This window comes from Callithrix jacchus, chromosome 10 (assembly GCF_049354715.1).
Source record: "Callithrix jacchus isolate 240 chromosome 10, calJac240_pri, whole genome shotgun sequence".
Lineage (NCBI taxonomy): Eukaryota > Metazoa > Chordata > Mammalia > Primates > Cebidae > Callithrix > Callithrix jacchus.
Window position 1 is genome coordinate 70,481,172 of NC_133511.1, and position 24,837 is coordinate 70,506,008.

At 34.0% G+C, this 24,837-nt stretch overlaps 1 protein-coding gene and 1 pseudogene across 1 annotated transcript; one reads left to right on the top strand and one right to left on the bottom strand.

The window, feature by feature from the left end:
• Nucleotides 1-5,089: 5,089 nt before the first annotated feature.
• On the bottom strand, nt 5,090-6,457 carry LOC100895929 (olfactory receptor 52D1-like). Its single transcript, XM_003734187.4, has one exon. The coding sequence runs from the start codon at nt 6,397-6,399 to the stop codon at nt 5,422-5,424; it is 978 nt and encodes a 325-aa protein (XP_003734235.1). The 5' UTR covers nt 6,400-6,457; the 3' UTR covers nt 5,090-5,421.
• Nucleotides 6,458-23,600: 17,143 nt separating this feature from the next.
• Nucleotides 23,601-24,552, top strand: LOC100394282 (olfactory receptor 52E2-like; annotated as a pseudogene).
• The last annotated feature ends 285 nt before the right edge of the window (nt 24,553-24,837 follow it).

Sequence of the window (24,837 nt, forward strand, 5' to 3'; positions counted from 1 at the left end):
AACATAGCTCATTCATAAATATCAGAGTGATTATTTTTCAATATCATAAATAATCATATTTACAATGAAAGTGGCACTGATTTTCTATGTCCAAAGTAAAAACCGAATATTTGGAAAGTATTTAGGACCATCTTAGGGGAGGACTGAAAATGTGATCATTTGGCCAGTGCTACCCAGAAATTGAAAGTTAAGCTCATGTCAAATGGGTAGATAAGAATGTTTTCTAACATTTCATTATTTGGAAATGATTCAGATACATAATATGAAAGAATATGAACACTTTGTTCTGCATCCTTTATGACTGAGCATATCATAGTCATAGTCAGTTTAAAGAAAATTCAAATGAAAAACCAGAAACAAGAAAACAAACAAAACACTATAAAGTCCTCTACATGCGGAGTTTAAAGAAAAATATTGAGTCATCTCAATGAGTGCTGATTTTATGCAATAAACATTGGAGGATTTTTCATATACCTGGATGATCAAAAATAATGTTATTTTTGTCTTTCTCATAATAATGTTGGAAGTTATAAAATTGATACTGTTAGCATGATGGCCCTGAAAAGAGCTGGAGGTCTCCCACGGTAAAAAGAATAGCAGAAATTTGGAAATCTTGGTAAATTTGTAGTCTTCTTTTGGAAAAAAAAAAAGACATGCTGTATTTATTTATTTGGTGGACAAGTTTTTATAAAATCTCACTTACTGATAGTTCTTTGAAAACAAACTGTTCTTTTCCAAACAATATTGTTTATGTCTTTTTGTGCCATCTCTTAGAGAAATTTTACTTTTATGGAATGTCAAAAGTCCAAGTGATGTTCTAAGTGTTTTTTGTTGTTGTTATTGTTGTTTGTTTTAATGAGAGTTTAGTTTAATGTGATATAGTTCAGTGCTCTTCAGGTCCATGTGACATTATTGACATCATGAGTAGAAAGATTCAAGAAAAAATGTGGTCGTGAAGTTTGGAAAATATTTATTGCAAAACCTCTCAGTGTTTTTAACCAACAAATACTCATTTGAAATTTGAAACCAAGATTGGTGTCAGGATTCTCTTTCTAGGTCATCCCATGATACATATTACCTAGAATGCACTTTAGCAAATAAAAAGAAAACCGACCTATTGTTATTACAATGGAAAATATAATGCCAAATATTCTTAGGGGGTATATGTATTCGTTAACAATACACCCAGAGCTTGAAAATCTATTAAAAAATCAGTTATATTGTGTATTTATAGACATTATAATTACACATTGTAATTATGTAATTATAGACTTTTCCTGTACCCCAACTGTGTGACTGAACTCATCGTTTATCTGTTCATTTATTCTTTTGTATTGATTCAGCCTCTATCTGAAGCTGGCACCATTTTCCTGGGTCTTGGAGGTGAAAGTTCTCAGTGAATGATTCTGCCCCTCCCCAAGCTGCAGGAGACTTCAGATGGTCCTGATTCATGCTGTGGTTACAGGATTTGTTTCTGCTCCTTTCAGCAGCAATGGTCTTCACATTTATGTACTGTGCCCCCAGCAGCTGAAGGCAATTGATCCTCAAGGAAGAAGAGGAGAAAGAAGGAACTGGGTGAAGTGTGATTCCCAACCTTTGTTGCTGCTATTTCCCTCTACCAGGTCTGTCCCATGATGAAGGCTTTTTCAGGCAGTCCTGCTTCCAGTCTTTCTCACAATTACCTGGTAGAAGTCTAGGGAGGACAACCTGAGTGGGAATGAATTTCCTATTTTATATTCTCACAAAAGTCTATACTTCACTTTGAGCAATTTGCTTTAAAATTTTGGTAAATCCTTTTTACTGGCTTGTGTAGAATCTGACAGCTTCCCCTAACAAGCTAGGGATCATGTTCCATTTTTCTTGAAGTTGCCTATCTTTCTTTAGGTTAGAATTAGTTGGCTGCTCTGTGATTTTAACTATTTTCTCAGTCCAAGAAAATTGTGAGTATTTTTTATTGTATGCTTTTTTTTTGCAACAAAATTTTGAGAGCAATGGACTTCCAATGTATACATGCTAAATAAAAAGAAGAAGCCATGGCGGAAATTTTAAAGAATTCTGTAGCATTTATGTACAATGGCATCTGTAACCATTGGTAACATCTTATAACCTATTTCTCCAAGGATGGGTTGTGAACCAGTGAATCATAGATATTAGGATGATTGTTGAAAAGCAGAAGTTATGGAAACCACCACTGAAATTTTGAATCTGTTTGCCTTAGAGTAGATCCAAGCAATGTCTTATTTTTAAGAGTCTTCAAGCATTCTAAATTTTAAGAACTGTCATTTCAGAAAGTTTAAAGTTGATTAATAATGATCAGTTGACTGTCAAAAAGAAATATTAGGAAGATCTTTAGAAAGAGAGGTAGTTACTTGCAGAGTTGGCCATCCCAAAGCTGAATGCCACTGCTTCTATTCCTCTATACACACACACACACACACACACACACAACCCTCTGACTTGGCCTAACTAACCCACAGCAAACTTTGTTTTTACTTACCTGATATTCCTGATGTCTTATATTCGGGAACTATTACTATTCCTATATAATATAGTGGGTAAGAAAGTAAATCCAGTGTCAGACACCTTAGTTTCAAATCCTGGCTTCACCTTTACTATCTCTGCAATTGTGGAAAAATCAACTAATTTATCTGTATCTCTGTTTTCTTATTTGTAAAATAAGCATATCAATAATAGAAATCTTGCCAGTTTGCAGGAGGAATTACTGAGGTTAAGAGATCTAAAAACTCAGAATTGACTAGTGGAATGTCAGCACGGTATAAATGTCATATGTTACACTGAAAAGAACTATGTATTTGAATCAATTTTATCAAACTACTGGAGCAAAATGTTTCTCCACATTCTTTATTTTCAAGTTATAAATCGCATCCTTTCTCAACACCCTGATTCAATACGTGCAAGGGAGAATAATAAGAAAGGTAATAGATTTGCAAATTTGGCAAGAATAAACTGAGTATGTTTAATTAAGTGCCCCTCCCCTCAAACAGACACTCACTCGGTTGTAGGGCTTTCTGAGGAAGTTATATGTGTTTCCTCATGCGCCACCATGTGGTAAGTGTTCCCATTCTTATGAGAAATATATGCCTAATTCTGGGCTTCAGTTACAGTGTTCACTGGCTCTCAACCCGAACAAAGTCCTTTACAGTAGTTTTAATCACTAAGAAGTATTTTATCTTGGATTCATTTTTTATTAATTTATTTTATCTAAATTTCTTTAGAAATCATATGGGAAAGAAAGGTTATATTTTTGTGTCTCCACCACTGAGATTTTGTAACTGATTACAAACCTTGCCTTAAATATCATTGTATATCCAGTGAATTCTAGTTGGTAATTAAACATTGACTCAATGAATCTAAAATGAGGGTAGTCATGGAGGATGGTATGAGCAGTAGTAACAATTTTGACACTTGAGGCTGTGAGCAGCTGTGTTCCTGAAAGCCCCATTCAATGACATTCAGCTGTTTATGAAATAGTTGTGATATTACAGAAAAGTTATTTCTTTAGAGCTAGACAGACTTCAAATCCAAGATTCTTTATTCAGTAATCCCAAATCCCAGATTCTCTACTCAGTAACCCACCAAATGTGAGTGTGCCAAGCTACTTACTATCTGGATTTTTATGATAACTAATCCCCCAAAGTATTGTGAGGGTTAAGTGATTATGCACACAGAACATACAGTAAAAAGCTTTGAACCTACTTAATAAATATCCATTCTCTTCAAAATTTGTAGCTTGAGGGGTGAAGTACTTGACTAAAATATTTTTCCAGTGGTCAACTACTAATAATCAGTTTCTCCTTCTCTAGTTTACATGAACAGACTCTCATACAGTATGTAGACTTTTGTCTGTGTTGTATCACTTACTCTATGCCTGTAAGATTTATCCATGTGAAACTGCATACACCAAAAAAAAAAAAAGCAGCAAGATTTAATAGCATTTACAGAGAACACATAATTACCTACAAGTTCATGATAGTTTGGCACACCATACACTGATTAAAAGCAAAAATACATTTCAGAAGATTATAGATAATGACCTCAAAAGGCTAAGAGAATGTGATAACTGAAAGTAGAATTATGTAGCTAGAAAAATTTAATTTAGGAATGAGGGTAAAATAAAGAAAACCTTAGATGAACATAAAACAGAAAAGTGATCACCAAAAGACTCTCAAGAAAGTGCTGTATTGTGTACTTGAGAAAGTACTTCAGTCAAGAATGAACTGTGGCAAACAACAAAAAAAGTAAATCTTATGATAAGACATACATGGTCAACCAAAGATCTGGATTGTATATCATGTCAATTTTAAAGGTCTCTTACTATTATTATTTTTGTCTCTGATTGGTCCCCATGAATTTTTTGCTTTGTTTTGAGAAAATAGCATTTTGATAGAGTTCTCCCTTTGTGGTAGATCTGTCTCAACATAATGATGTCATAACTTTTATATACCTTACCCAAAGAGCCTGCTATGATTGAAATGAGCAACACCATTCTGGACATCATAAGGAAAGATAACAGGTGCTATATAAAAATATTTCTTCCTTTTGAAAATTTTTGACATATCTGTACCCAACATAGTGAATATGTAGTATATTTTTAGATCTGAAGAAAATAGCATGAGGATATAAAATATGTAGAGTCATATAATTTAAGTAGCCAAATGTCGCTGATAAGCTCAAAGTGAATATTTTATATTATATAAAATACATGATCTTGATATTGTCAGTGTTTAAGATTTCAGAGGGAGACACTAGGCTTTTATCAGTTGAAGCCATTAAAACATTTTTATTGACACATGAAAAATGAATAAAATTTATCATTATACATTTTGTTAAGCAAATTTAATTGGTCGTCATACATTAGAAAGAGTTGATACTAAATTAAGATTTCCTTTAAAAGAGGAAAGGGGAAACAATGTAGGAATAAGTTGAAAAATAATTGCAGCATTTTAGAATAAACTGCAAAGTGATGTTGAAATAATCCAAAAAAAGACACAGTTCAAAGTCAGATTTTCTTGTAGCCTCCTCTTCATTTTTTTTCCCTTTCCTCTGCCCCATGACCCAAAGCCTCCTCTTCTTTTATTAATCTGATTTCCTAATATGTTCAGATTGATATCTTCTATAATGGCAAGACTTAGATGGTTATGCCAATTGAAACTTTGAAATACACTGTGTGACAGTCATATTATTAAAATTATTAATTTTAAACAGTCTAACAAGATTTAAATGTCAAATAATCCCTCTACTTGGTAATCTAATGTGCATAGACAGTCTATAATTATATCTGTTTAAACTAACAATTATGTTTGAATAAGTTACTTTCCACAGAAAAATCTTAGCTGTCTGATTATTAAAAGAGTGCCTTAATAGAAAGACCTTACATTCGAAGATAATACAATGTTTTGTTCAGATATATCTCACCAGCAAAAATGATTTAGTTAGAGGCTTTGAAAAACTGAAAACTTTAAAGAACCTGTCTCGTATCTTTCTTGTCCTTACCCCATAGATAATGGGGTTTACCATGGGTGGGACAAGAAGATAGATGTTGGCCACAAATATATGAACATGGGGAGCCACATGGTGCCCAAACCTGTGGGTGAGAAAAGAGAAGAAGGCTGGAGTATAGGACACTAAGATGACACAGACATGGGAGCCACAGGTGCCCAAAGATTTGAGTCGGGCATCTTTGGTTGGGAGATGGAAAATGGTGTGGAGTATGAGGACATAAGAGCAAATGATCAATATAAAGTCCACCCCGCCAGTAAGGAAGGCAACAATGAGGCTGTAGGCTCTGCGAATTTTTGTCTCTGCACAGGCAATCCTGATGAGGGCCATGAACTCACAGTAGGTGTGATAAATGATATGGGTTCTGCAGTAGGGAAGCCAACGTAATAGGAAAGGGTGAGGACTGAGAAGTACTATGCCCCTGAGTACAACAGCTAGTCCCATTCTCCCAATTACAGCACGTGTCAGAATAGCTGAATGTCTTAATGGATTACAAATGGCCATGTATCGGTCAAAAGCCATAGCCAGGAAGAAGCCAGATTCCATGGTGGAGCATGAGTGAATCAGGAACACTTGAGTGAGGCAGGCTTCAAAGCGAATCTCTCCATCATGGAACCAGAAGAGACTGAGAAGTTTGGGCACAGCTGTAGAACACACAACAACATCAGCTACAGCCAGCATGCAGAGGAATAGGTACATGGGCTCGTGGAGACTGGGCTCTGTCTTGATGATAAACAAAAGAGAGCAGTTTCCCAGTAGGGCCAGCAAGTAGACCACACAAAAGGGGATGGAGATCCAGATGTGAGCAGCTTCCAACCCAGGAATGCCAATAAGAATAAAGGTTGATGGATGGGCATCGGTCTTATTGTATGCTGGCATAACAAGGGTCAAATATTTTTACTTTCTCTTCATAAATTTTTCCTCAAAAGCAAACAAAATAATAATTAATAAATTTTAAAATCTGGTGAGTTAAGAAAGTTAAAGTACAGAGAACTGTAGGCCATGAAGAAATTACAATGCCTGTAAATATTTAGATAGAACGTATTTAATTATCTGACAGAGAGTCACATGTTATTACAGAGTTACTCTACCTCAAAAAGGGCACTGTTAGAACAGCATTTTGAAAGTCATCTTCTCTAATAGCCAGTTCTTTTTGTTTATGTGTTTGTTTTGTTTTCTTCTTCTTAGAAACACAATTGATACTGGGTATATATCCAAAAGACTATAAATCGTTCTACTATAAGGACACATGTACACGAATGTTCATTGCAGCACTGTTTACAATAGCAAAGACCTGGAATCAACCCAAATGCCCATTGATAATAGACTGGATTGGAAAAATGTGGCACATATACACCATGGAATATTATGCAGCAATCAGAAATGATGAGTTTGTGTCGTTTGTAGGGATATGGATGAATCTGGAGAACATCATCCTCAGCAAACTGACACAAGAACAGAAAATGAAACACCGCATATTCTCACTCATAGGTGGGTGATGAAAAATGAGAACACATGGACACAGAAAGGGGAGTACTAAACACTGGGGTCTATTGGGGGGAAAAGGGGAGGGCCAGTGGGGGGGGTGGGGAGGGATAGCCTGGGGAGAAATGCAAATGTGGGTGAAGGGGAGAAGAAAAGCAAAGCACACTGCCATGTGTGTACCTACGCAACTGTCTTGCATGCTATGGTCATGTACCCCAAAACCTAAAATCCAATAAAAAATAAAAAAAAAAAATGAAAAAAAAAAAAAAAAGAAACACAATTGATAATATTCATCAGACACTCTCTTTACTGTTATATGTATTTGTAGCATATAGGGTCTTTATGATCAGGAAAAATAACCCTGAAGTCAGAGTACAAAGTAGTTTGGTTTGGAATATGTATAGCAAACTGGACTTCAATGTTGAACTAAAATTATAAAACATAATTTAGCTTCTTAATCTGTATTTGAAATTTCATATCAAAAGTCACTGCTTAATTTGGCTAGTTGACTTTCAGTGTCTATAGGGATAGATATTCTTTTGTAAACAAAAACAGCTACGTGTGTCAAGGAAGCTTTGGAAAGTCTAAGGAATATTATTTTTGAATTGGGACATATAATGGAAAAAACAGGGATGTAGAAAAAAATAAGACTATTAAACATTTACGTAGTAATACAATAAGTAAGATTTCTAAGGTAGTCACTGATTATGACTTAGGTATTTTTCTGAGTATATTTTATATATTAACACATATACATTTTATTTACCTTTTTAGATGAGGAGAGTTTAAGTAACTTGTATAAAGTTATATAGCTGATAAGTGATAGACCTAGTTTCTAGCTCAGACACTGACTCTGGAACCCTTGTTTATTCTAAGAACATTTTACATTTCATTCTTAATTTTTTTTATATATCCAATGGTTTTTCAGGTGCATGTTGCCTAATTTTCATGTATTTATACAGTTTCCAACATTTCTTTTTATTATTTTCTAATTTTATTCCATTATGATCTAAGTGCATACTTGATATCTCCTTGAGTATATAACTTAATATGATTTTAATTTTTAAAGTAACTATTGAGATTTGTTATCTAATATATGGTCCATGCTAGGGACATATGAGGGTTCCATAATGATGAATTGCGATAATTAAGTGATAGTCTATATTTGTGAATATAGAGAGGATGGGAATGATTCTGTATATACAACATTAGAAAATAATAGACTGGATTGGAAAAATGTGGCAAATATACACCATGGAATATTATGCAGCAATCAGAAATGATGAGTTTGTGTCGTTTGTAGGGACATGGATGAATCTGGAGAACATCATCCTCAGCAAACTGACACAAGAACAGAAAATGAAACACCACATATTCTCACTCATAGGTGGGTGATGAAAAATGAGAACACATGGACACAGAAAGGGGAGTACTAAACACTGGGGTCTATTGGGGGGAAAGGGGAGGGCCAGTGGGAGGGGGAGGTGGGGAGGGATAGCCTGGGCAGAAATGCCAAATGTGGGTGAAGGGGAGAAGAAAAGCAAAGCACACTGCCATGTGTGTACCTACGCAACTGTCTTGCATGCTCTGCTCATGTACCCCAAAACCTAAAATCCAATAAAAAATTAAAAAAAAAAAAAAAGAAAATACAATCACCATTAATTTGAATATGACTACTTGAAAGCTCTTTCCCTCACCATTTTAAAATTTCATAAAGAAGCTTGCTCAAATAAAGCCTTTCTCTTATTAGTTAACCCTTCCCCAATGCACTTATACAGAGTAAAAAAGCTCTAGCCTGAGAAAGAAAATTAACATAATCAGATTTTCTCCATGTTACACTGTTTTAGTAAAAATTAGATTTATGGGCCGGGCGCAGTGGCTTGTGCCTATAATCCCAGCACTTTGGGAGGCCGAGGCGGGTCAAGAGATCGAGACCATCCTGGTCAACATGGTGAAACCCTGTCTCTACTAAAAATACAAAAATTAGCTGGGCATGGTGGCACAGCCTGTAGTCCCAGCTACTTGGGAGGCTGAGGCAGGAGAATTGCTTGAACCCAGGAGGCAGAGGTTGCAGTAAGCCGAGATCGTGCCATTGCACTCCAGCCTGGGTAAGAAGACCGAAACTCCATCTCAAAAAAAAAAAAATTAGATTTATATATATATACCCCATGGGCTAATGCATTTTAATGTATTTCCCCTTTTTGCCCTATAAACGCTTTGTTTGCTTTTACCTGTATTTGTGTGTCCATCAGCATGCTAATATTCTTTATTCATTTTCACCTGCACTCTTTCTATTTAACCTTCCCTTTATACAATGTAGATACATTTCCCCAATGGGAAATGGGTAGAGAAGTTAGGTGAAGAAAAAATTAACAAAAATATTAATGCAAATGTCCAAATACTTACAATATACCTTATTCTTACTTGCAATAAGGAAATTAAAAACTAAAATGAATATGACACAAATTATACATTATATTTAACAAATAAAATGTCAAGATTGATTCTAGTAAGAGTTAGTGAAGTTTGAGTTATAAAGAAACTCTTAAGAACAATTGGTAGGAGCGTAAATTGACACAACCTTTACAGGAAGATTTGTAGTAACCATTATTATTATTAAAAATCATATTTCTGACTAAACTAATTGACATAGTGATTCTCATTGGAAAACTGCCCACAATAGAACAAATATTTAATTACTGAAAATGTTCACAAAGAAAATAACAGTTAAAGTGATAATTCAAAGAAAAGAGAGAGGGAGAGAGAGACACAAAAACATCAAGTCAAATATAAGGGAGTCTCCTAGATTTTTAGCTGATTTCTCAGCAGAAACTTCACAGGCAAGGAGAGAATGGAATGGAATATTTGAAGGGATGGAAGAAAAAAAAGCCAGGTAAAAAGACTACATGGCAAATCTATCATTCAGAAATGAAAGAGAAATAATGTATTTCTGAGACAAGCAAAATCTTAGAAAATTTATCCCTGGACAAGTCCTATAAGAACTACTTAAGGAGCCCTGGATCTGGAAGTAAAAGCTGATATCTACCATCATGAAAACACACACAAGTATAAAAATCAATGGTAGAGCAAACACACAAATGAGAATGAGTAAATAACCAAACATTAGCCCAGAAAACCACCAAACTGCCAAGTTAAACAGTAAGAGATGAGGAAAGAAACAAAGGCTATAACAACAAACAGAAACAATAAAATTACTGAAGTAAGTCCTCACCTATCAATAACAACCTTGAATGTAAGTGATCTAAATCCCCCCCAAAAATATAAATGGATAAATGGATAAAAAGTAAAATGGAACTACAAGAAACTTACTTTACCTATGTATTCTGTATACAACATTAGAAAATACAATCAACATTAATTTGAATATGACTACTTGAAATCTCTTTTCCTCACCATTTTAAAATTCCATACAGATAATCTGAAAGTGAAAAGATGGAAAAAGATATTCCACACAAACAAAACCAAAAGTATATGGTGGTACCTGTACTTAGAAAAAAATAGGTTTTAGTCAAAAAAACATAAAAGAGACAAAGAAAGTATTTATATTATAATAAGAAAACCAATTGAGTTAGAGGATATAACAAACATATATACATACATACATATACATATGTATGTATACTCAACATCAGAGCATCTAGATATATAAAGGAAATATTACTAAAGCTAAAGAGAGATATAGACACCAATGTAATAAATAGTTGGAGATTTCAGTAACCTGCTGTCAAGAATGGAGAGATGATCTAGACAGAAATCAACAAAGAAACAATGAACTTAAACCAAATGTACCAAAAATTTCATCCAGCAGAAGCAGAATAGATATTATTTTCTTCAGCACATGGAAGAATCCCTAGCATAGACCATACATTAGGTAACAAAACAAATCTCAATAGTTATTTTAAAAATTAAAATCATATTAAGTTATATACTCAAGTAGATATCAAGGATGCACTTAGATCATAATGAAATAAAATTAGAAATTAATAAAAAGAAACTTTGGAAACTGTATAAATACATGAAAATTAGACAACATGCACGTGAAAAACCACTGGGTACATTAAAAAATTAAGAATAAAATGTAAAATGTTCTTAGAATAAATAAAAATAGAATATGTACACATATAGAAATAGAAAATAGAATGTATACAGAATAGAAACTAGAAAAATATACTGAAACCTATGGTTTATAGCAAAAGCAGTTCTATGAGGGAAGTTTATAGAAATACACACCAACATCAAGAAATAGGAAGATTTCAAATAAACCACCTAATCATGCACCTCAAGATCTAGAAAAGCAAGTCAGAACCAAACCGAAAAATAGTAAGTGAAAATAAATAATAAAGATTATAGCAGAACTAAACAAAATAGAGACAAAACAAATATAAAGCCAAATAAAACAAAAATACTTTATTAAAAAAATAACAAAATAGGCAAACCATTAGTTAGAATGAAAGAAAGAAAGAAAGAAAGAAAGAAAGAAAAATAGAAGACCCAAATAAATTCAGAAACAAAAATAGGAGACATTGCAACTAGTAACATAGAAATACAAATAATCACTAGAGATTATGATAAATAACTATACCCCAACCAAGGGGAAAATCTTAAGAAAACCGATAAATTCCTGGACATATATAACCATTTAAGTCTGAACTATGAAGATATAGAAAACCTAAAGTGACCAGTAATGAGTAACAAGTCTGAATCAGTAATAAAAAGACCCAACAAAGAAAAACCCAGGACCAATGGCTTTTTTGCAAAATTATTCCAAACTCCTAAATAACTAACACCATTTATTCTCTAACTATTTCAAAAAATTAAGGAATTCTTTCTAATCATTCAATGAAGCCAGTATTAGTATGATTTCAAAATCAGGCAAAGATACAACAACAACAAAAGGAAAACAATAAGCCAATATCCTTGAAGAATATAGCTATAAAATTCCTCAACAAAATATTATCAAGTGTAATCCAACAGCACATCAAAAGATAATACACCATGATCAAGTAGCATTTGTCCTAAGAATGTAAAAATTGTTTGACATAAGCAAATCAATAAGTATAATCCACCAAGTCAAGAGAATAAAGGAAAATAAAAAACCCTGTGATTATCTCAACAGACACAGGAAAAGCATTTCATAAAACTCAATATCCATTATAAAACACTGGTGAAAAACATTGAATAAGACATACAAAAATAAAATGGAAGGTTATCTTATGCTCAGGAATTGGAAGAATTATTATTAGTAAAATGAACATAATACTCACAGCAATCTACAGATTCAATACAATTCCTATGATAACATCAATTTCTTCACACAATTTTTTTAAAAACAAAATCCATATGTAGCCACAGAAGACCCGAAAAAGTCAAGACACCAATGAGAAAAAGAAACAAAAGTGGAGACATTAGACTGTCTGGCTTCAAAATAATCTACAAAGTTATAGTAACAAAAACAGCATGGTAATGGCACAAAAACAAATCCATAGACCAATGGAACAGAATAGAGAACCCAGAAATAAATCCATATGTCTATAGTCAACTTATTTTCCACAATGATGGCAAGAACAAATACTGGACAAAGGACGTCCTCTTTAATAAATGATGCTGGATATAACTGGATATCTATATGCAGAATATGAAGAGTAGATCTTTATCTTTCATGAATACAAAAATTAACTCAAACTGAATTAAAGATTTAAGTATAATGTTTGAAACTATACAACTATGAGAATAAAATATAAGAGGAATCTTTCAGAACATAGGTGTCTGCAATTATTCTATGGCTAAGACTACAAAAACACAGGTAACGAAACAAAAATAGGCAAATGGGACTAAAACTAAAAAGCTTCTTCATAGCAAAGGAAACAATCATCAGGGTGAAGATAAAACTTGTAGGATGAGAGGAAATATTTGCAAACTATTTATCCAACAAGGGACTAATATACTGAATAAGGAACTCAAACAACTTAACAGGATAAAAAAGTCTGATTTAAAAATGGGCAAAACATCTGAATAGACATTTCTCAAAAGTAGACATACAAATGAACAAATATATGAAAAAATGTTAAACACCACTAATCATCAGAGAAGAGTAAATCAAAACTACAATGAGAGATCATTTCACCCTGTTAGAATGGCAATTTCCCAAAAGACAAAACGTAACGAATGATGGCAAGAATGTGGAGGAAAGGGAACTCTTACACAATGTTTTTGTAGGAATGTAAATTAGTACAGCCATTACGGAAAAGAGTACAGGTATTTATCAAAACGCTAAAACTAGAACCACCATATGATCCAGCAATTCCACTAGTGGTTATTTATCCAAAGGGAATAAAATCACTGTATAGAAAAGACATCTGCACACCCATGTTTATTGCAGCACTATTCACAGTAGTCAAGATATGGGAATAAATCAACAGATGTAGGGATAATAAAAATGTGGTATACATACACAATGGGGTATTATTATTCAACCATAAAAAACATAACATTCTGTCATTATGGTGTCATAGATGAACCTGGAGGGCATTATAAGTCAGGCACAGAAAAATAAATATTACATGTTCTCACTCATGTGGTAGACCTCATAAAAGTAGAGAATAGAATTATGGTTATTACAGGCTGGGAAAGATGGGGGAATGGAAGGATAAGGAGAGGCTTGTTAATGGATACAAAATTATAACAATATAAGAGGAAAAAGAACTAGTGTTCTACAGCACAGTAGGGTCAATATAGTTAGCAAAACCTTAAAAGCTAGAAAATAGGATTTTAAATGTTCTCAACACAAAGAAGTAATAAATATTTGAGATGATGAATATCCTAATTCGATCATTACACATTGTAAACAAGTACCAAAGTAGCATCCTGTAAATATATACAATTATTTGTAAAGTAAAAATAAGAAAAAAATTGTTAATATGGCATATTTATATAAACACATAAAAGCTATTCAAATAAAAATGAGCAGAAACTAAATTGTTTTAATACTGAAATATACAAAAAATTTAAACCTTCATGTATATGTATTTAATTTAATCACATTTGGACTGAAAATTTTATAAACTCAAAAAAACTAAAACAATACATACCCAAAATAGGTATGTAAAATGAGTGGTAAGTGGAAATGAGTATAGAGTACAATTTAGATATGTAACTGTGGTTTGACTTATTTAACAATGAATGTATTCAATGTATTCATGTATTACTTAGACTATTTAGTTTAAGTATACAAACAATGCAAAGTTGTCATTGTATTTATTAAAAAAATACAAACTAGGACTTTACAAATAGGCTATGGACTCCCTTTTTTGTAAAATATTCATTTTTTCCCCTAAACATTAAAAATACCTTTCTCCATATCTCTCTGCATAGATAACTGGTTACCTACTCAATTTAAGAAAGTGATCACCATATGTCTTTGTTTTTCATAATATTTTTCACACATAATATCCCATAATAAGCTGAGCGTGGTGTCATGAACCTATAGTCCCAGCTACTCAGAAGCCAATGTGGGAGGATCACTTGTGCCCAGGAGTTTGAGGCTACAATGAGTTATGTTTGCACCACTTGCACTGCAGTCTGGGAGACAGAGTGAGATCCTGTTCTAATAATAATAAAAAAACATTAAAATTAAAACCATAATAATTGTAATCAGAATTGTAGAAAACTCTCCTCCTATATCAAATTCTCTGAGATTATTTTTCTAACTACCTCAAGCCATCTTTAAAACCCCTCCTTGGTGTTCCTGTGATATTTACACTTACCCATCTTCTATATTTTGTCACACTGTATTCTATATTTCTACATACCCATCTTCCTTATAATACTAAAAATTTTTATTTGACAGAAATAATGTCTTCCCACATATTAGCTTGTTGTTCCACTAAATGAATAAAGAAAAAGAGAAAAGGTAAAGGTAAGGAAATATAATTATTTTCTGGTAATTTTTTTCAATATAATTTGAAGACAACTGGTTTGAAATTACTTTGAATGTATATAAATTTATTATATTCTACACTAATCCCAAACACTGTATTGCATTAGCAATTTTCTGATTATCATATTAAGTTTTGAGACATACTTAGGGATCAGTCTCCAACAAATTTAATTGTGAGCATTTTATTCCTAGCTTAACTACAAAATGGACAAAATTAGGAAATGAAGGGGAAGAAAGTCACATATGCTTTTGAGGAGGAATAATTTAATGGATCATGATGTCTCTGGTTAAATCTTACATCCTGTATCCATCTCTTCATAAAAATAATGTAAAACCACATGAATTGCTAATAACCACTTTGTTAGTTGCACTGACATTATCACTTAAGGAAGGTTTTGGGTGGGTAATTATATTTATTACACAAATAAGAAAATAAGCTAAGAATGTTCAATTAGTTTGCACAAAGCTATTCTATGAATTTATGGAGCTGGCATTTGAACCCAAGGATAAATACAAAGTTTGTGAACTTTACACTAAACCTTAGAAGATGTATACCCACAGTGTTTGTAAATGTAAAATGACATAATGCATTGCAGAGTGCTTTTAGCAGCAGGAAACATTGCTCTTACATAATGGATTTCTAAAGTTTGTTCAGAATATAGAGCTGACACATCTACACTTCCATTATTTTCTTCACCAGCCTTCATTTGATGCACTGAACTAAGTAGAAGAGCCCTTACACAAAGTCTAAATGAAAGTTACAGTCTGGTCCCAACTCATAACAAAGTAGAGATACACTGCTTGTTATACAGATGCACCCTCTTCCAAGCCCACAAGCCCAAACAGTAGCTGCTGACCCAAGAAATCTTACACAAGCCTGTTTTTTAGAGGCTATCTGCTCCGACTATGGACCTAAAATCTTCCGTCGGCCTATTGTAGATCTGGCTTATGACATCAAAAAGCAAGTGAGCACTACTTTACCTCACTAGCGGTCCTGTGCATATCATGATGAAAACCTACTTGGACCAAGGAAACTGCCTTTTCTCTTATGACTTACAGATTTTCTAAATCAGCTCAGTTATAAATAATTTTCAGGTGTCTAAAGCCCCATGGTCCTGGAGCGGTGGTGGCCTCCCCATGGTGTCAGAGAAAGAAGCCTTTGGGGATTGAAGGTTTGAGTTCAGATAACTCTTTGGAGCTAATACCTTAATAAGAGGACAATTAAGGAGGAGGAAGCACTGGGTCCTCAAGTGTCTCTGGGGACTCTCTCAGCAGAATTGCCTGAATGTCAGAATTGTTGGTTCTTAAAAATATCATATGCATATATTGAGAAAAGAAAAATGATGTCTCAATTTTTTGTTTTAAATAATGCCTTTTTATTTTTAATACAGAAAAGTATTAAAATGCTAGCATCATTCATGTTACATTGTTTAATTTTATTTGATAATTTTATATTTATATTATTTAAAGTATTTAAAACATATTAGACTTTACAAGTTTGTTGTATAATCCGTTTTTTTTGCAATATATACTTTATTTCTTTCATGATCATAATAAATGTTATAGAAATTAATTGTATGAACACGTCAGAATATAATTTTCAGCTGAGGTCAGACAAGGAAGCACTGATTTCTAGTTTCAGCTTTTATACTACTAACAAATGTCCTTTTTTAATTTAGTGCAATCTTTTTCTCACGTTTTCCTTCTTATTGGGGATCCCACTGTTTAAATGGCCCTGAAGTATAATGCTGAAGTACTAAGTGTTTCTAAAGGCAAGAAGTCATCACGTGCCTATGGAGAAAGTAACTTTGCTAGATGAGCTTTATCCAAAAATGAGTTACAGTGTTGTTGGTTGTGAGTTCAAAGCTGATGAACAACAATACAGTTGCCTTTAAAACAGAAGGAAGTTTATCTAGCTGTACATGAAGTCACTTTGGAAAGTTTCAGTAGCTTTTACGGTATATGATAAAGGTGCAAAAAAAAATGTGTTAAATAAAGATTATGAGAAGCCATTGTTTTGAACTGAGCTCCTAAACTAGGTCCCAACAGACTAAACCAAAATGGAGTCACTTGTGCTAGGTACCATGTAGTCAAATGAAAACTATAAAGAATCACAGAAATTCCCAAACGACCAGTTTTTCCTTAAAATAAGATACTCACTGGAAACAATCAGAAAAGGTCCAATCTGTGCTCATTTGATTAAGAAATACCCTCTGCTTTAAGTCTTAGGGAGAAAGTAACCTGAGTAACTTAATATTAATCATTTTGCATTTTGTGTTATTCTGTTTCCTTGTTTCTGCTCAACCCAGTTTGCAAAAAAAAAAAAAATAACAAAAAACAAAAAAAACCAGTTACTGCCTGTCCAATGGAGCTCCATAGGAGCGCCATTAACTTTTTTTTTTTTGAGATTGAGTCTTGCTCTGTTGCCCAGGCTGAAGTGCAGTGGTGCAATTTTGGTTCATTGCAAGCCACCTCTGGGGTTCAAGCAAGTCTCTGCCGCAGCACCCTGACTAGCTGGGACTATAGGTGTGCTAATTTTTGTATTTTTTGGAGAGATGGGATTTTGCCATGTTGGCCAGGCTGGTCTTGAACTCCTAGTGTCAAGTGATCTACCTGCCTTGGCCTCCCAGAGTCCTGGGATTACAGATGTGAGCCACCTTGCCAGGCATCCTTCTATTTTTAAGTAAATCATTAATAAAAACCACTTTGTTCTTTAAATGTGTTGAAATTTAGGTTTTTAATAGAAGAAAAAGAGGCTAAACTTGTGGATTCATGAGATGTCAACTAATTAAAAATAAGTGTAGGCAACATCTTTGTGAGACTGATAGCCAAAAACAATTCCATTAAAGTTACCCACGGTAAGAAAAATGTCAAACTCTTGGCTGGCGTTGGCTGGCTTATACATTTAAAATGACAATAAGGCATGAAAAAGTTTAATCTTGCAACTGAGATAGGTTCTGCATATCAGGAAGCTACAGAATTTTTTAAATGCCTGTTAAGAGTTATACAGGAAAATAATTATGTGAAAGAGCAGGTTTTCAATGCTGATGAGATTGGCTAATTATCCTAGGACACTACCAAGTAACCCTTATAATGCAAATGGCCTCCAAAGCCCCTGGCTTTAAATTATTAAAAATCTGTGCAATTATTTATTTTTAAAAACTATATATTAAAGAATATGTCTTTAAGCAGAACTACCCACAAAACAAGATTATGTGTTGATTGGTTTACAAAAGTGTGACTAGAGGCTTGTAGAAACCTAACTATAGGAGGAGTAATGAATGGTTCTATATTTGTTAATTCGGTGTTCCTGGCAATGATTATGAAGTAGTCTTGTTTTCTGATGTGTTATCCAGTGTTTTTTGTCTCATGACTGAAAAACAAGGAATGTGGACAGCAAGTGAGGCTGGAGTGAAAGCTTGGTAAGTGAAAGAGGAAAGCTCTCTGCAGCCAAGAGGAGATTCTGGAAGGTTGCGGTTTCACAGTTGAATAAAAAGGTTTTTATAGAAACTCCCCTTATCTGTTTAGAGGCCTGTGTAACTTTCCTTATCTGGGCAGCTGCAGATACGTCTTCTTTAAAAAAGAGAGAAATATGTTCAACAGAGCTCACTGTGTACATGTCTGTAAAAAGGTATGAAAGAAGTTTTTCTTCCCTGGAGCCCAAGGTATTACACAAAGGACCGACAACATTTCTATGTTGGGCCTTGCTTATCTGTGTGTGCAGCTTTATATTTTCCCGGGCTGCTCTTTTGTTTGAAAGAACTTTACTGCACTTTGGGAGGCCGAGGCGGGTGGATCACGAGGATGGAGACCATCCTGGTCAACATGGTGAAACCCCGTCTCTACTAATAATACAAAAAAAATTAGCTGGGCATGGTGGTGCGTGCTTGTAATCCCAGCACTCAGGAGGCTGAGGCAGGAGAATTGCCTGAACCCAGGAGGTGGAGGTTGCAGTGAGCCGAGATCGCGCCATTGCACTCCAGCCTGGGTAACGAGAGAGAAACTCCGTCTCAAAAAAAAAAAAAAAAAAAAGAACTTTACTAAGTACCTGCCCTAACTGTCTGCCTGTTTTTCTTTTTCTCCTCTCTTAGTTACATAATATAGCTACTGAGAATAATGAGAATTGGCTCTCACTCTCTATGTTTGTGTGTACAAGTATATATCTTTGGCCAGGCTCACTCTCTGTTACTTTTTTTTAATTGACAAATAAAAATTGAATATCTTCATGGTGTAAAACATGGTGTACAATATATATACATATGTGTTGTAGAATAGATATGTCAGGCTACAATTCCTCATATATTGATCATTTTGAGGATATGAGAACACCTAAACTATACTCACTTAGCAATTTTCAAATATGTAATATGTCATTAGCCCTAATCATCATGATGTACAACAGACTTCTCACACTTACTCTTCCCACCGAACAGAGATTGTGTCCATGATGAGATCTCTCCAGTCCCTCACCTCTTAGCCTCTTGTAACCAACATTTTTGCTGATTTTACTCTCTGTTTCTATGAGTTTGACTTTTTAGATTCCACATACATATGGATGAGATCATGTGTTAATTGCCTTTATGTGAATGGATTATTTTGCTTCACAATGTCTTCCATGTTTATTTATGTTGTTATGAAAGACAACTTTGTTTCTTTTCTAAGCCTAAATAGTGTCTCATTTATGCCTCATTTTCTTTACACCCTCTTTTATTTATGAAGAAACTCCTGGGCTGAGGGGATCTCTCTTGGTACTGCACTGTGCAAGGTAGGGAGGAGGATAACTTGGGTAAGGGAAACTGCCTTTCACTCTCTTCAATGCTTCTTTTCTCATTCTGTGCTCCACCACAGTGCTGTAATTTCTCTCTTGCATTGCAGACCTCTCATAAAGATATTTTTGTCCATAAACAATTCTTAAATTTGTGATTTTTGTGAGGGAGGAGGACGAGGACCTTCTATTCTTCCATTTTGCTACCTAAACCTAAATTATCTGTCATCACCTCCTTAGAAGCCAAAGCTCCCTAATAACTCTGTCTACCACTTTCAGGGTTAACATTTTTCATGTCTTGTTGTTTTTTCAAACCTCTGAGCCAAGCAACACCAGCTAAGAAGAGTTTGACATTTTTCTTACCCTGGGTAACTGAAATGTAAATTTCTTTGGTTTTCAGCCTCACAATAATGTTATCTCCTACACTTGTTTTTTTATTAGTTGGCATCTCATTAATCCATATATTTAGCCTCTTTTTTTCTATTAATAAAACAAAATTTCAACCAACTTAGTCTAAAGACCTAAATGATGTTTATTAATGATTCATGAATCATGAGTCAGGGCCAGATTGCAAACTAGAATCTGTAGAGACTTTGTGTCCTTTACAAAACTGGCTCTGGAGGATTTTCTATTGAAAGCTCTTTTCAGGCAAGGAGCAGTGCCCTCATAAAGCCTTAGCATATTGAAACAACACAGGCAACACAGACTTTGTCCTGGTGCTAAGGCCCGTGAGATCTTCCCTGTCTCCCAGCTCACAGGTGCATCTTTAGGACAAGAAGATAGACAAGAAGAAAGAGGAGAATAGAAGGGAGGAAGAGAAAGCAAAAGCTTAGAGGAAAGAAGACTAAGGATGAAACTTAAATAATGAATAGAATCAAAGCTCACATGAGTCATGTAATAGTAGAAGAAATTTTGGATTTCAGCCTGAATTGATTTGAGTTACATTTTAGAAACTCTTTTGATATCTAAAGAAATAATAGCATAGTATCTTTGGAATATGGTTAAAGTATAAAAAATGTAACTATTTAAAAGCAATTAAATATTTAGGATTATTTATCTTTGTTATCTCTATTTTATGGATGTAGCAAATGAGATATAGAGATATTAAATTATGTCTGCAAAGTCACACAGCTGATGGGTAATGTTCATTTGCTTTGACTACAGAATGAATTAATTATGAAGTTGGGTTTCAGCACACTTAGTTTCAACATGTCATTATCAACTGAAGACATGATAATAGTTTGAACTAGTCCCAATAGGATGGAGCCAAATTTATTGATTTTTAAAGATACTAGAGATGTAGACTCAATAGTATTTTCAATACTATGGAGAGGATATGACTTATATTTTTTATCTAGCCAGTCCACTGAATGATAATGACATAAAACAGATTACACAATTTCATTGTTCTGTGTGTTGTCTGATTATTCTATGTGGCATTCGTGTCACTGTCTGTATACTTAAACTATTCGGTGTCTTACTACAGAAATAACTTCGAGTTGACAGACATAATTTCCCGCTTATTTTATTTGCAAACATAGAATACAATGTCCTTTATCTCTCTTACAAAGAAACACACAAATATGTAGCTTATTTTTTTCCCTTAATGATCAGCTTTGCACTTATTAGTTGAAGTAAGTTTTTTATCTACTGAGATTCTATTATATATTAGAAGATTGAAAAGGAAAAATACTGTTTTTATAGCTTTCTGAGACTATTGCCTATATTTCTGTTCTTTAGAGATATTATTCAGGAATACAGAAAGTTTAATTGAATTTTAAAAAGTGACATATAAAGTAGTAAATCAGATATACAAAAATACTTTTATAATTGAATCCTGCTCTCACACCTTGTGTTGTCCATGTTACACCTTCTTAAAGTATTCACTGTTCATTACAAGGTCAAAACATTATACAAGAAAGACTCTGTTCTCTGAATATTCCACAGTATGTCTCCTGCCAATAACATCTCCTTTTCTTAGCCTTTCCTCTTTTCAAATGTTTGCCATTTCCTCCTAGGGGTTCCCTGTTTCCCCAGCCATATTACAGTGCTCCTTCCATCACCTGTTTATCATGGACCCTTCCCTTCTTGGCTTTGCTTCTCCATGTTAATGTTTACCCCACATCCTGATTGTCTTCTGGAAACTATAGTCATAATTAGTATTGCTACTCTGGAATCCTCCAATGATTAAACAATGACCAAAGGACTTTTTGCTATATAATAATTACAGTTAATGAATGCTTGAATGCTTTGAGAATACTCCCCTAACAAATGCCATAATTAAGGTACATGAAATTATGTAAAAACAATTTACATAGCTTTGGAAGGGGTATGTATATGTTTTTACTTCTAATGATTCAATGGTCAGATTATATTTTTCTCTAGTCTTTTCTTCAACATGTATCTTAAACACTCAAAACCTAAGTGTCTCAGATTTAAAATAAAGATGTTGATCTCTTATTAAGATGCATGTGTGTTTAAAAGAGATTACATGTTACTGTGCGAGAGGAGGGGAAGTTTAGCAAATACGTCTCAAATAAGATACAAATCATCTCTACGTTATTTCTAGTTTCTTTCCATTTTAATTCCTTACATTCCTCTCTATTTCCTGTTTCTGGTTCTATAATAATAGGTATTTCATGCATATAATTTGGTAAGTCATTTAAACTAGTTGAGGCTCAGACACTTCGTATAATATGGTTAAATATGTTCTCCCACAGGTGTTTACAGAGATTACATCTGCTACTTGCACAGATTCTGACACAGAATTTTAAGTAGAAAAAAGTGCATTAATAAATGGTAGTTGATGCTGCTATTTCACTACATTCACTTCATTATTTTGTAATAATGATGAGTAAATAATAACAAATGGGCCAATTTTAATTCTTTAAAAATCTGGATAGAGCTAGAGGATATTATGTAAACTGAAATAAGATAAGCACAGAGAGACAAATGTCTCCTGTTCTCATTAATATATTGTGTCTAAAAAAATTGATCTTATGCAAATAGTTAGTAGAATGATGGTTACCAGAGGCTGGGATGTGTGTGACAGTGAGGGGGGACAAAGGGATGTTTATTAACGGGTGCAAAAATACAGTTAGATAAAATGAATAAGTTCTAGTGTCTAACAGCACAGGAGGGCAACTATAATTAACAAGAATATCTAGTATATTTTAAAACAGCCAGAAGAGAATATTTGGAATGTTTCTAACACAAAGAAATGATAAATGTTTCAGATGATGCTATCTCAATTACCCTGATTTGCTCAATATACATTTTACACATTACATGTATGTATCAAAATATCACATGTACCCCATAATTATGTGCAACTATTTTGTATTAACAAAATGTTTAAATTAACCTGCACTGAAAAAATATTTTCAATATTTTAGATGACGTCTTAATAAATCTGTGTGTTCATTAACAACTTTTTACCTATTTTGTGTGTTAGCACCTGTGCATTACCATCTAACCATGTGTAAGAAATAGAAATCACGATGGGGCCTGACAGCTTTATGTATGTCTGAATTGAAAGTAAATTCTATGTGATGATAAGAGAAAATAATAAATAAATTGGGTATTAAGACAAAATCGTAACATAGTATCAGTGATGAGACCTTTACAAACCGATGAGAAGAAAAGCATTAAAACAGAATAATATGTTATTTCAAAGTTTTTATTACAATTCACTGCATAAATTTATCCAGACCCTACTCACTGAGAATTTGCATTTTCGATTATTTTCTACTTAGTACATTTATAATTGTGTTATTTTATTTGTTTTCAATTCTGCTGAGTTTTACCTGTGTTCCTGCTGATTGGAACACATGCTATTCATGAAGATCATGGACTTATGTATTTACAAGTAGGATGTTCCTTCCTAATGACACCCAGTTTCACCTCTCCTTCTTCCTGTTGCTGGGGATCCCAGGACTAGAAACACTTCACATTTGGATCGGTTTTCCCTTTTGTGCTGTGTACATGAGTGCACTCATAGGGAACTTCACTATTTTACTGGTGATCAGGACTGAGAACAGCCTGCACCAGCCCATGTTCTACTTCCTGGCCATGTTGGCCACTGTTGACTTGGGACTTCAACAGCTACCATCCCTAAGATGCTTGGGATCTTCTGGTTTAGCCTCATAGAGATCATTTTTGAAACCTGCCTCACCCAGATGTTTTTGATCCATAACTTTACTGGCATGGAGTCAGCAATCCTCTTAGCAATGGCTTATGACCACTATGTGGCCATCGGCAACACACTACAATATAGCACCATCCTCACCAACAAGAGTGTTTCTGTGATTGGTCTTGGTGTGTTACTGAGGTCATTCATCTCTGTTATTCCATTTGATTTTCTCATTTTGAGGTTGCCCTTCTGTGGAAATCATGTCATTCCCCACACCTATTGTGAGCACATGGGTCTTGCTCGTCTGTCTTGTGCCAGCCTCAAGATCAATATCATCTATGGCTTGGGTGCTATTTCAATCCTAATGTTTGACATCACAGCTATTGCCCTTTCTTATGTACATATACTTCATGCTGTTTTCCATCCTCCTTCCCGTGAAGCTCGACTCAAGTCCCTCAGCACATGTGGTTCACACGTGTGTGTAATCCTTGCCTTCTATACCCCGCCCTCTTTTCCTTTATGACTCATCGCTTTGGCCAAAATGTTCCCCACTATATCCATATACTCCTAGCCAGTTTCTATGTTGTGGTGCCACCAATGCTCAATCCTGTCATATACGGAGTCAGAACCAAGCAGATCAATGACTGTGTGAAGAAAATCTTCTTATAAAAATAAGGAATTGAAAAGGAGTAGCATCTAATACATATAAGAAGGGCTTTTTGAGCACAGAAATATTTTCCTAAAGTAAACTTAAGCTTATTTGCAGCTCCCTCCTGTAAATATGTTATTGAATTCAGAAAGCTAAACACTAAGCTTTGATAATCAATTTATATGACAAATGACAGCCAATCAGAATTTTTGTATGTAATTTTTATCAATTTTTGCATGTAATTTTTATCAATTATGGTGGTAAATTTGAAGTAGGATTTAAATTTCGTGTTTTGTGCACTATCCACCTATATCATTCATGAGGGTGTT

Coding starts and splice junctions, on each gene's coding strand:
- LOC100895929 (XM_003734187.4), bottom strand. CDS start 6,399: ATGCCAGCATACAATAAGACCGATGCCCATCCATCAACCTTTATTCTT.